Source organism: Lotus japonicus, chromosome 1 (assembly GCF_012489685.1).
Source record: "Lotus japonicus ecotype B-129 chromosome 1, LjGifu_v1.2".
NCBI classification, from domain to species: Eukaryota; Viridiplantae; Streptophyta; class Magnoliopsida; order Fabales; family Fabaceae; genus Lotus; species Lotus japonicus.
This window is the reverse complement of record NC_080041.1, coordinates 92748784-92760233: the sequence shown is the minus strand read 5'-3', so window position 1 is coordinate 92760233 and position 11450 is coordinate 92748784. Positions and strand designations below refer to the sequence as shown.

The window sequence follows — 11450 nt, the reverse complement described above, 5'->3', positions numbered from 1 at the left end:
TTGTAACAGTCCACTCTTTCTTTATATCACAATCACATTACACGTTCCTGGGTCTCGTTTTTTCTAATTCATCGTACCAAAGTAGCATCAGTCTTTTAAAAAACAATCAATCACACTCTGCATACCTAACATGGTTAATTTACTTGGTCTTGTGATGATTTTTTTTTTTTAAAAGCCTTGTGAAGTGATTCGTAGCCATTATTCGCATCTTCACTTACCTTTACCTATCCTGACATTAGGTAGCGAACCGAGGTTGTTGTCCCATTGACAACTATTATTTGTAAATACTAAATACTATATATACTTATGGTGCCCACTAAGGTGAGCAACTTTAAAATTGGTCCATGGTGGACCATGGCCTAAGAACCGTTGGATGAAGGAATCTTGGAATATTCTTAAAATGGTTGGTTAAGATTAAGTTAATGTTAAAAGGATAAAAACGTAACATACTCTCTTTCCTTCTTCTCCAACTTTCCTCACTCTCCATCCAGCACAGTACAGGGCAGGTTTGTCGTTGTTCTCTTCTACGGTTTTCTTGTCGCTCTTCCAGAATATGTCTTTCCACCGCTTTGATGGGGTGGTGGTTACAGAGTGGGTGATTGCAGGGGAGGGTTCTGGGTGGCGCTGAGGTGGGAGTTTCTGGGTCAGGCTTGGGTGTCCGGTCGGGTTTAGTTGTGGTGGGTAGGAGGTGGAGGGGAAGAAGGACGCCATCGACGAAGAGTTCATCGGCGGAGAGGATGTTGGGTTGGGGGAAAGAGGGGTTTCATCCAGAACTCGAATTCAGGTGAACTGGTTGGGGGAAAGTGTTTGAGACCTTGTAGCAGTTTCCATGAGATCCAGATGGTAGAAAATGATGATGGTGGTTTGGAGAAGGTTCTCTGGTTTGGTTTTTCTGTAGAGTGTAATGGGTGAGGTACAAAGCATTTAAGAAAGAAAGGAGGGTCTGAATTCTCAAGGAATGAAAGCATGAACCCAGGAAAACCCACAAAAACCACAACCTTCTTCTTCCTTTCATCACCAATGAACACATAAATTAATAAAACACCCCTTTTAATTACTTCCTTTTGAAAATTTAAATCTAAATCTGTCATCCCCAAATACCATTCTAGATTAACTGATTTCTCAATAGTCCATGGAAGAGTTGTTGCAGCAAATACAAAGAACCAGATCTTTAATGTGAAAATTGTTTCTTCCTTCCCTTTTTTTTCGTAGGATCTCAAATTGGACTGAAAGTGGAAAAACAAATCTTGCCCATTCTGCATTAGTGGTATTCTATTAACCCCCACTTAAATCCTCTGCGGATCCGGAGGAGAAAAAAAATGAGTGGGTTCTATTCTCAAAGATTCCAATTTAAAAAGAGGAGCATGGAACGGTAAAGGTTTTGAAATTGAAAAGAGGAGAAGAGAAAGGTAAAGGTAAAGAAAATAGTAAAAGTCTATATTACCCTTTGGTCCACCGGTGGACCTACTTTAAACTTGACCACCCTAGTGGGCACCTATTAAGTATCACTTACCCTATTAAGTACTGCATACTCAGTTATTTATTTAACATATTTTATGAATCTCAATGATATTAGTCTTATAACTACTGAATGTGTGGATGGATTTAGATTCTCTTATATGTTAATTTATGAACCTTTAATCACAAATCAAATGAAACTGACTAAATCAGAGTAAACTCAACTCTTAACATTTCTATTTTTTTGTCAATAAACATTTCTAATTAAACAAAACAAAACCAGCCATTGAGCGGCTTGGTAATGGTAGATAGACTTGGTTCTGTTTTCTAACATCTTCCCGTTTTTTGTTGTTTAAATGACACATGATAAAGTTTGAGTTAAATAACCATCATCCAATCACATTGGAGATAAGTAAGTTGAAATTTATATATTTTATTTATTAATTTATTTCCAACTCACATTAGATGATGGGTTATTTAACTCACACTTTATCATGAGTCATTTAGACAGCCCTCTTGTTTTTAGTCAAGCGCGCCCTTCTCTATTATACCAAAAAACAAAAACAAAACACCTTAATGTTTTTTCTGCTGAAAAAAAAAACCCTAGTGTCACTACAGGAAAAAGCGTTTTTACCGGCAATAAATATTGTCTTTAGCGGCAATAAAAATGGCCGCTAAAGGTATTACCGGCTGTCACACTTGAGCTGCTATATCGGGGGTCGGTAAAAGCTTTACCAGCCTTTGTTACGGGCGCCGGTAAAGACCATAAGAATTGCCGGGAAATATTATCAGTTTTTAGCAGCAATAATTGCCGGCTTTAGTTATTGCCACTACGACATAATTTTATTGTCTCATTCAACCCACTTCACTGGCTGTAGTTATTGCCGCTAAAGGTATGTTGGATATTTGTCCCATTTGACAAATTTCACACAGTTTTCTATGGTTCTTATAGTTATCACAAGCTTGATTTCTTATAGATAGACAACATACAATATATCAAGATCTCATTTCATTGGCATTTTCTATTATTATGGAAATAAAATTTTAATTGAATTTTTTTACAAATAAACCATTGTAGGTCTTAAATCCCTACTAAAATATCAAGTACATCTAAGTGATACAGCTCATGAGTTTTTTTTCCCCGAAAAGAGAAGAATGTATTTAAAAAGACTAGTCTGAGAACAACCTACTCAGAGATAGGTAAAAAAAGGAAACATACAAGAAAAACAAGGAGGATACAAAGGGAAACAATAAGTTCAGAGGCAAAAACTAAGCAAAACAAAGCAGCACACATCATAGAAATCAGGATCATGACCCGTCCTCATCTTGTGAGATTCCACTCCAGCAACATCAAACAAGCCTAAAAGCAAATCAACACACATCACAAAAATCAGCACCTGCACAAGCCAAGAACCAGAAATAATGAGTTATCAGTCAGCGTAACGACACAACCAAATCAGAAATTTAACACTCAATCAAAACACCCTTAAATATCAGGAATAGCAGCGGGGGTTTATGTACGGACAACTCTTATTTAAAGAGAATTAGAGTCTTCCCCATATCAAATAAATAACCTTGTTTTTTTAGAAAAGGTTCTGGTGGATCATACCAGTAAATTGCAGCAGTCATTTTTATACATCAGACCCAACACAACAAATTTGTTTCAGAAATTTCCTAAAATATCAAACGGGGAAGGCCACTATCCCCACCCCACTAATGTCAAATCTCTACTTAATAGAAAAACGAAACTCGCTACCTTCACATCAGTAACTAAACAGTGTGTTCATGAGGCCTCTGTGCATATGGCAGCAAATAGAACTTGTCAACTTGCCAGACCAACATGCCCCTCAATACTTGGACATGGATCAGCTCAGAGATTGCATTATAGCCATGAGTTACCTCGACTCATTACCAATGCATGAATAAGTTCCACTGAATAAAAAATAAACCTGGCAAATAGCTATGTCTTCTGTCTTACCAAAACCCCATGAATCAATTTTATATCCCTTTGAAACAGTATAATTTGTAACAGAAAAATAACATCAGGCTTGCTACAAGTGATATTGCTAATAAAAATGAATTGCTGCTTACAGAACAGTTGAGTACTATCAGCTTGACTAATTTAAAATCATATGAACATGCAAAGTCTAATTACAGACCTTGGATTGCCTTGGCAAGGAAAGGATTAGACAAGTCCTGAAAAACAATTCCAGAGGAAATAAATGTAGTCAGTAGTCACACTTATCATGAGGCCACAAATCACCAGCGACTATGAACACCTTCAGAAAATGCTTATAGTACTAGCATACTAGTTAAAATGAATAAAGCAATGAAAAGGTACACTTTTTTTTAAGTATTACCTGTTATTCGGAATCACTACCATATTCATTTTCATTTCCTTCATCATTGTCAGCTTCATCTCCACTAGAAGAAGAGTTTTCAATTTCTACACCATCCACATCATTTCTTACCCAATCAATGTGGTCATCTTCTGATTGACAAATATTTTCTACCATCATAGTATCATTTTGCAATGATGCCGAAAATTGCATCTTGTGTACTTCTCCCATATCAAAAGTATCTCGAGGTTTCATTAGCCTAGGTACAAACCAATGATGATCATGAGGATCTTGCACAAATATCACTTGTTGGGCTTGGTTTGCAAATACAAAAGGTTCATGACTTTCACGATCTCCATAATGTATTAGGTGAGAGAAGTTCACAAGTGTAAAACCCCATTCATCTACTTTAAGACCTCTACCTCGGGTTACATCAACCCAATCACATTTAAATAAGACAACCTTAAATTCTTCAAAGTAATCTAACTCTATTATATCACTCAATCTTCCATAATAGACTACATTTGCTGACTTTGGAGCATTATCACTTGTACTTGCATAACTTTCTGTCTTAGAAACAACCATGACGCCACTATTTTGCGTCTTCCTGAACTCTTCATATTTTTTTGTTCTAAATCGATACCCATTATTTACATCAAATGCTTTGAATCTTCTTGCTATGTAGCTTGGTCCTTGTGCAAGGGCTTTTAGGTCTTTTGAGATATCAAATGTAGACTCTAAATCATTAACCTAAACATTAAGGATTAAACAATTATCAAAGACAATCTTGCTTCATGCACAACCATGGTGGAAGATTATACGGAACTAAAATAACTGGCCATGTACTATCAAAAACTTTCATTGAACTATATGGATTAAAGCCATCACTAGCTAATCCCAAGCGGACATTACGAGAATCCTTAGCAAATTCCTGATGTTGGTCATCAAATTTTTTCCAGGCTTCAGAATCTGCAGGATGCCGTAAATCCCCATCTTTATTGCGCCCCTTATCATGCCATCTCATCAGTCTAGAAGTTTCTGAAGACATAAACAATCTCTGCAACCTTGACTTTAGAGGGAAATATCTTAGGACCTTGGCAGGAACTTTTTTCTCATCATTTTTCCATCTAGAAGCCCCACATTTTATGCATTTATTAACATTCTTATCCGCCAATTCATTCCTGAAAAGCATGCAATCATTTGGACAAGCATGGATTTTTTCATACTTTAAGCCCAACCTCCCAACTATTTTTTTGGTCTCATAATGAGAAGAAGGTAACTTTTCTCCCTCAGGCAATGCATCTTTCAATAGCCCAAGCAAAGCATCAAAAGACTCATTTGTCCATTTGAACAATCTTTTTATATGGTAAAGATGTAAAACAAAAGAAAGTTTGCTGAATTTCTTGCAACCACTGTACAGTTCTTCATTTGCATCTTTCATTAACTGTTCAAACTTCTCCACCTCTGGATGAGATTGATTTCTTGATGTATGAGTAAGATTTTCATCCAAGTTTGACTCAATATCACCTCCATCACTAATGTTATTACCCATGGATTGATTAAAGCCTTCAAAAGCATCATGTATCAACCCTACCATATCATCACCTCTAAAAGCTTCTTCTCTACAATTAGTTTCCTCTTTGCGATTTAGCACATTAATTGACTCCCCATGACAAAACCAAGTGTCATATGATGGTATAATACCATTAACCATTAGGTGTTCATAAGCCATTGCTCGATTAACTACATAGTGTAGCACACATTTCTTACAAGGGCATGGAATTGTTTCTCCATTGCTCTCCCGAAATGCATGGTCTAAAAATGATTCCACTCCATCTAAATATTCTTTACTAACTCTATCATAGTCCATCCACATTCTACTTCTAGGATTGTCCATGATATGTCTGTCAAGAAGCAAGGGAGCATTCATGTTCTAAAGTTTATATTACAAGAGAAATTACATGTAAAATACTAACCTTCTCTTCTAACATCATGCTTAGGGGTATAGAACTAACCTTCTCTTCTAAAAGTCCAGAAGATTCCAAATTACTACTTTTATCTGGCTGTGGGAAAGAATAGGAAGCAATAGACTTGGTTGTGGTGTATTAAGATTAAGCTCTAATGGACTGTTCCTGATGGTGCTCTATCTAGCGAATCACCTGCAGATCATATTCTGTCAGGCAGTAATGAACATAAAAATGCACCTAAAATGATAGCATTGAAATTGAATAAATGGAATAAAGCAGCAACAACTTAGGAAAATTGATTATAAGCTTCCTACTATTCCTATCCTGTTTACAGTGCCATTTCTAAGCATGGCAAGTTGTTATATGAAACCATCACACCCCACTCCTTTTTTGCCCCGTTCACAAAGATCCAAGCATGGACAATATCATTTGGCGATTGGTTTAAAAAAATGCATTTAAAAGAACCATGCCTAGTAAGAAGTAAGAACTGAGGTTGAACATACATCATACATAATTTATCAGAGTTGCAACCATGATTAAGCAGTAGCTTACACTATAAGGTCAGTACTCACATTAATCATTATCTGCAAGACAATTCCATTTACAAAGATTAGACAACTAACCTGCAACCAATACAAAGAGAATCACCCTACAAGACCACAAGTATGCAGTGGCCTCATCATAGCCTTTATCATTAAGGACCTACATAACAAGAGTATGTAGTTAGAACTTAGAAGAGTGACTAGAAAATATATGATGTAGCATGACAGGGCCCTCACAAACTTGCAGCCAACCACAAATTTCCTCCCTGAAAGTATCCTGCCAAAGTTAAAGGTTTAACTTGCAGCCAACCACAAAGCAGTTATAATTAGGAGAACAATTAGTGGTCGGAAAGCGATTAAATTAGCATTTTTATCTTGCCAGTAACCTCCATTTCTTTCATGAAACTCGTTAGTCTTAATATCTGTCAAAGTCAGTATGTAAAGTTCAGTATACCACTCTTACAAACGATTTTTAGAACTCAAAGACTGTATCAAAAGTGCAGTTCACTACTTTAATATTCAGCAATATTTACTTACTACACTTTTGCATTCAATAGTGCCACTGTCTTTCTTTTTGGAATGGCTTAAATTTTAGGCCAAGTTGCATTATGGAAGCAGATAACATTGATAATGCTTTACATACCTTTTGAATTGACTTAAATTTTTTTAGTTGGGTTGGCCATAAATTTGACATCATGCAAGTTAACATGGCCTTGAAAACTTTGCTTTCCATTTGGTATTTCTAGTGGGGTTGTGCAATTCAATATGTAGTTTTCATATGCTTGCCAACCAAACAGAATGAATTGAAATATGCTAATATCTATGATGGCACACTCAGCAGTTGGCTTCAAATGACTTTTAGTACTCAGCTTTCATTACCAAAAAGCTCTATGCAGCAAAAAGGTTACTTAACGGTATCTGAACTGTTGATCTCAGTACAGTTCACACCAACCTATATTACCCTAGCTAGCTTAACAAAAATAATGCAAACCGCGCCAGACAAAGGCTAGTAAAAAGGCTAAAATGCAGACAAAGGCTAAAATGTTAGTCTTGAAATCACTAAAAGGAACCCTTAGCCCAAATTTATAAAAGAGGAATTACCACCCAAGCTTGCAGAGGCTAAAAGAGATGCATACTTCTGATGACCCATTATGAACGAATAACTAGAATTCAAATCAGACAAATCAGTAGAAGAGCATTTGCTATGAACAAATTCATTAGAATCAAAACGCATTAAGCTTCTACACATGTTAAATTTCTCACAGATAATCAAGTAAAAGCAATGGATCAAAAAACATGTTAAATTTCTCACCGATAATCCCCAAATCGTTGATCAACATAGCTTGAACATATAATCCCACAGCTTCACTTCACACTGTTTCAGATTCAGTTCAAAACTCAAAACCCTAGCTCAGAATGAGAAGAAAAATCACAGCCTAACAATGTTGTGGAGAGAATCAAAGCTTCGAGTGGAGATTCCAGATCGAGAAAGGGAGAGAACCTTCGTGCGATCTCCTTGTCGTTCTCGCCTTCACACGAACAGGTTTCAGGGGACGGTGGTGGCTTCGGTGAGAGAGGGGACGGTGGTGGCTTCGGTGAGAGGGGACAGTGGTGGCTTCGAGTGGAAATGTGAGCTATTCATTCTGCTCGTGAGAGTGGGTCTTTCATTGGTGGCTTTAGTCCCCAATTACCGTTAAACATGAGATTATTACCGACTACTCATTGTTAAGCACAAATTTTTTTATTTTTTTATTAAAGTAGCGGCAATAGTGTTATTGCCTCAAAAAAAGTGTCGCTAAAAGTGTTTTTTCTTGTAGTGTGTGGACTCTCATGTGAACCTTATATAGCTGGGCTAGCACAAGGAAGCCTGCTATTCGAATGCAGAGGCGGTAGATAATTGGACTGGATCACCTCTTCATCAAAAGGGCTCTCTCCTGGTCCATCTTTTTTTATGTCCTGATAATTCATTGTGTGTAAGATATCCTAACATTTTCAATTAGTTCATGTCTCTTCCACATCTTTTATGGTCACCATTGGAACCTAATGTGAAAGTGCTCATTCTTCCTTTCAATAATCAAATGGCATTCTATGATTCAACAACGTAGCTACATAGCATGTGATGTGCAATGGTTAGAATGTTCCACCAAATGTGAAATGGTTAGAATGTTCCACGAAGAATCTACATTTATATATAAATTTTTTCAGAATATGAATAGGGTGGTTCTTCGAAGGAGCGTGACAATGCTGGACAAAATGTACGGTTGTAAGCTTGGTGGTAAGGACAGTGGAGCAAAGGATATCCACAACAAAGGAGATACTTGCAAAACACACACTAACACTTAAATCAACTCAAAATCAGAGTAAAAGAGCAAAATGAGTTGTATGTAACTTACTATGTTGTTAAAATGATATCTAAAATGGTTGGATCAATTGCAGCGGCGGTTAACTGTTAGCCATCAAGTCGATCACTTAAAAAGCATCACAGCTTCGACCTCAGTAAGGCGGACTTGACTCAATTCTAACAAATTAGTTTTATATGTTGAGACAGTTGCCTAAAAGAGTAGAAGTTAACTTGATAACTTAGACAGCAAGAGGTCGTTGCTTTAAAAACAACATTGTTAAGTAGAATTTAAAAACAACATACATTGCTCAGTAGTCAGTACCATTGTTATTCCTACGTACATATGAGAAAACAATAATAGAGAATGGGAAGCAGAATGAATAATAGAATGAGACACTAAATAGTAAAAGCAATTTAATTGGCCTGGTGAGACAAAGAATAAGAAATTAAATGAGAAAATAGGATCTTCATCCAAATTCATAATAGCCACATAAATGCAGGGACCATTCTGCAATAATAATAGTTATAGGCCAAAGTGCAAGAAGTCATGTTAAATACCTTGGTAATAACATGTGGTAAGAATGCTTTCACGGGTAGTGGTGGACCTTCTTTGACTGAACCACCACATAAGGACCCATCTCAGCATATATGCTCCTACAATATTGCAATTGATTTTGGCTGTAAAGTCTTACTTTTGGTTGTCAATTTGTCTTTTGTAAACTGTACCCAATTGGAAAATAAAAAAAGGAATATACCATAAATCGTTCAACGCATGTTTAGTGGTCAATTTACCTTGACTTTTGTTATGCCAGCGGTGGCTCCTATTACACTGTTCTATTCCAAACAAATTGGCTGTCGACAACAGTTCTATGCAATACAGAGTTCTAAACATAATTTGAATTACATGTATGGTTATCATATCATCAAATTCAAAGTTACATTGAAATTTATTGATCAAAAAAGTGAAGCTCATATCCCAGTTACACATAAATAAACCTTGGAGAGCAATATAATAATCCAATACAAAAAAACCATTTTGGCTGGACTCACATTATGTAATTCATGGGATTTAACCAATTAATTAATTAATTAGCGACGGAATAATCAAGAGCTAATATGCGAATCAAACCCTCGAAACTCACTCCGCCGTATAAATCGCCGCCGCCGAACTTGATCATGGCGTTGATATCCTCATCGGTGGCGGAGAACCCAGCCGAAGCCATGTAACTCTTCAAATCATGGTGGCTGAGCTTGCCGTCACCGTCCTTGTCCATCACCTTGAACACCTCCTCCATGGCCCCACACCCCAAAGGTTTATTGTTTTCTGTGACAACGCGCTCGAACTCCTCGTACTCCACGAACCCGTCCTTGTCGGTGTCCGCAACCGTCATCATCGCTCCGATCACATCGTCTCCGCTGGCGACGCCGCCGTAAATGCCAGCGTAGAAGGCGCGGAGGTCGTCGCGGCTTATTTTGCCGTCGCAGTCTGCGTCCAGGACGTCAAATGCCGGTCGGAAATCTGACGTGGCGGACAAGGACGAGGAAGAAGAAGCGTTAGAGCGGAGGCTCCTGCCAGAAGGACACATCGTGTTGTGTTGTGTTGTTTTGATTGTTGAAGGAAAAACAGAGACGTTGGGTTTTTGGTTTCAGCGTTTGTGGTTGTGTTGAGATTTATGCGTGTTAAATAGAGGGGAGAATTTTGTGAATTCTTTGGGCTAAGAGAGTTTTGGGCCCCACTAAATTTGGACGCGCATGAATGAGATTCGAAGGCATTTCTAGGCGTGTTTATTGGGGTCCAAGAGTCGCTAGGCTTGGGCAAGAAGGTTTAGGAACTTTTCCATGTTTTGGGGAATGTATATACGTATGGGGTGACATCATAGGCCTTGTTTCTTTCGGACCTGGTTCTGATTCCTCCAACAGGGGTCAGGGCAATGTTTGTGGTGAATCTGAATGATAGTGTTCGTGAGATATGATATGAGCTCAGCTTGATTGAGGAATTATAAATATCTGAAATGATTTGTGTACATACAAAATAGGTTGATTTGTTTTCAACTGTAATAACGGTTTTTAACTGCTGTAAACATTAGCGATGAATAAATTATTGTAAATTTTTAGCATCTTGTTGTATGGGATTCTTGTTCCTTAGGATTTAACAAAATCAATATTGGACCATTGGGGTATCGGTATGGTTAGATAACTCAAGCATGCTCGGACTATGGAAACCCTTAGATAAGTCATATGTTGTGGTTATAACAAACCCAACATATCCATTGCAAGGCTTCGTCGCCAAGGCCTCGACTCCTAGTCTTGAGGGTTGTGGACTGTTACTCAACATGTTGACTACGTACCTACTGTTGGGCCGCAAGAGAATAAACCAGATGATCATCACACATTGGGCTTACATGAGCACACCACAAGTGGATTTGACACCACATCTTTCACTCAACCACCCGCAAAGAAAGATGTGACCCATATGTTATGACTCATCTGGCTTAGGATTTCTCGTGAACAAATATCAAACCCAAGACAAAATTCAAATACATCAATATCTAAAAAATTGTTTTGCTTTCTTCTAAAATAGCAATAGTGTTTCGATTTATTCATACTTCATTTTCTTTTTCATCTCATGTTCATTCACGTTCTCTTTATATCGTTTTCTTCTTTTTCAAATCGCATTAGTCATATCTTGTCTTTCATTTCTCTCTCATCTTTCCTATCTCTCACTAGGTGTCTAAGTGCTTTTCAAGTGTTTTAACTTTTATTCAAACCCTATAGCTAAAACTCTTGACCCCTAGCTCTCACT

General features: G+C 37.4%; 2 protein-coding genes across 3 annotated transcripts; both read right to left on the bottom strand.

Moving 5' to 3' along the window:
- Positions 1–2452: 2452 nt before the first annotated feature.
- Positions 2453–9408, bottom strand: LOC130727860 (uncharacterized). Of its 2 annotated transcripts, none has more exons than XM_057579129.1 (7): positions 7808–9408; positions 7619–7681; positions 6388–6583; positions 5813–5956; positions 3819–5701; positions 3618–3654; positions 2453–2855 (listed from the first exon to the last, which is right to left on the bottom strand). In XM_057579129.1, exon 5 carries the CDS (start codon positions 5692–5694, stop codon positions 4573–4575), a length of 1122 nt encoding a protein of 373 aa, XP_057435112.1. In that variant the 5' UTR covers positions 5695–5701; positions 5813–5956; positions 6388–6583; positions 7619–7681; positions 7808–9408; the 3' UTR covers positions 2453–2855; positions 3618–3654; positions 3819–4572. The 2 variants fall into 2 exon arrangements, with proteins under 2 accessions (XP_057435112.1, XP_057435111.1); XM_057579128.1 differs by having other exon boundaries at positions 6388–6466.
- A 121-nt stretch (positions 9409–9529) lies between these two features.
- Positions 9530–10324, bottom strand: LOC130727861 (calcium-binding protein CP1). The gene has a single exon (XM_057579130.1). It carries the CDS (start codon positions 10231–10233, stop codon positions 9733–9735), a length of 501 nt encoding a protein of 166 aa, XP_057435113.1. The 5' UTR covers positions 10234–10324; the 3' UTR covers positions 9530–9732.
- Between the last annotated feature and the right edge of the window lie 1126 nt (positions 10325–11450).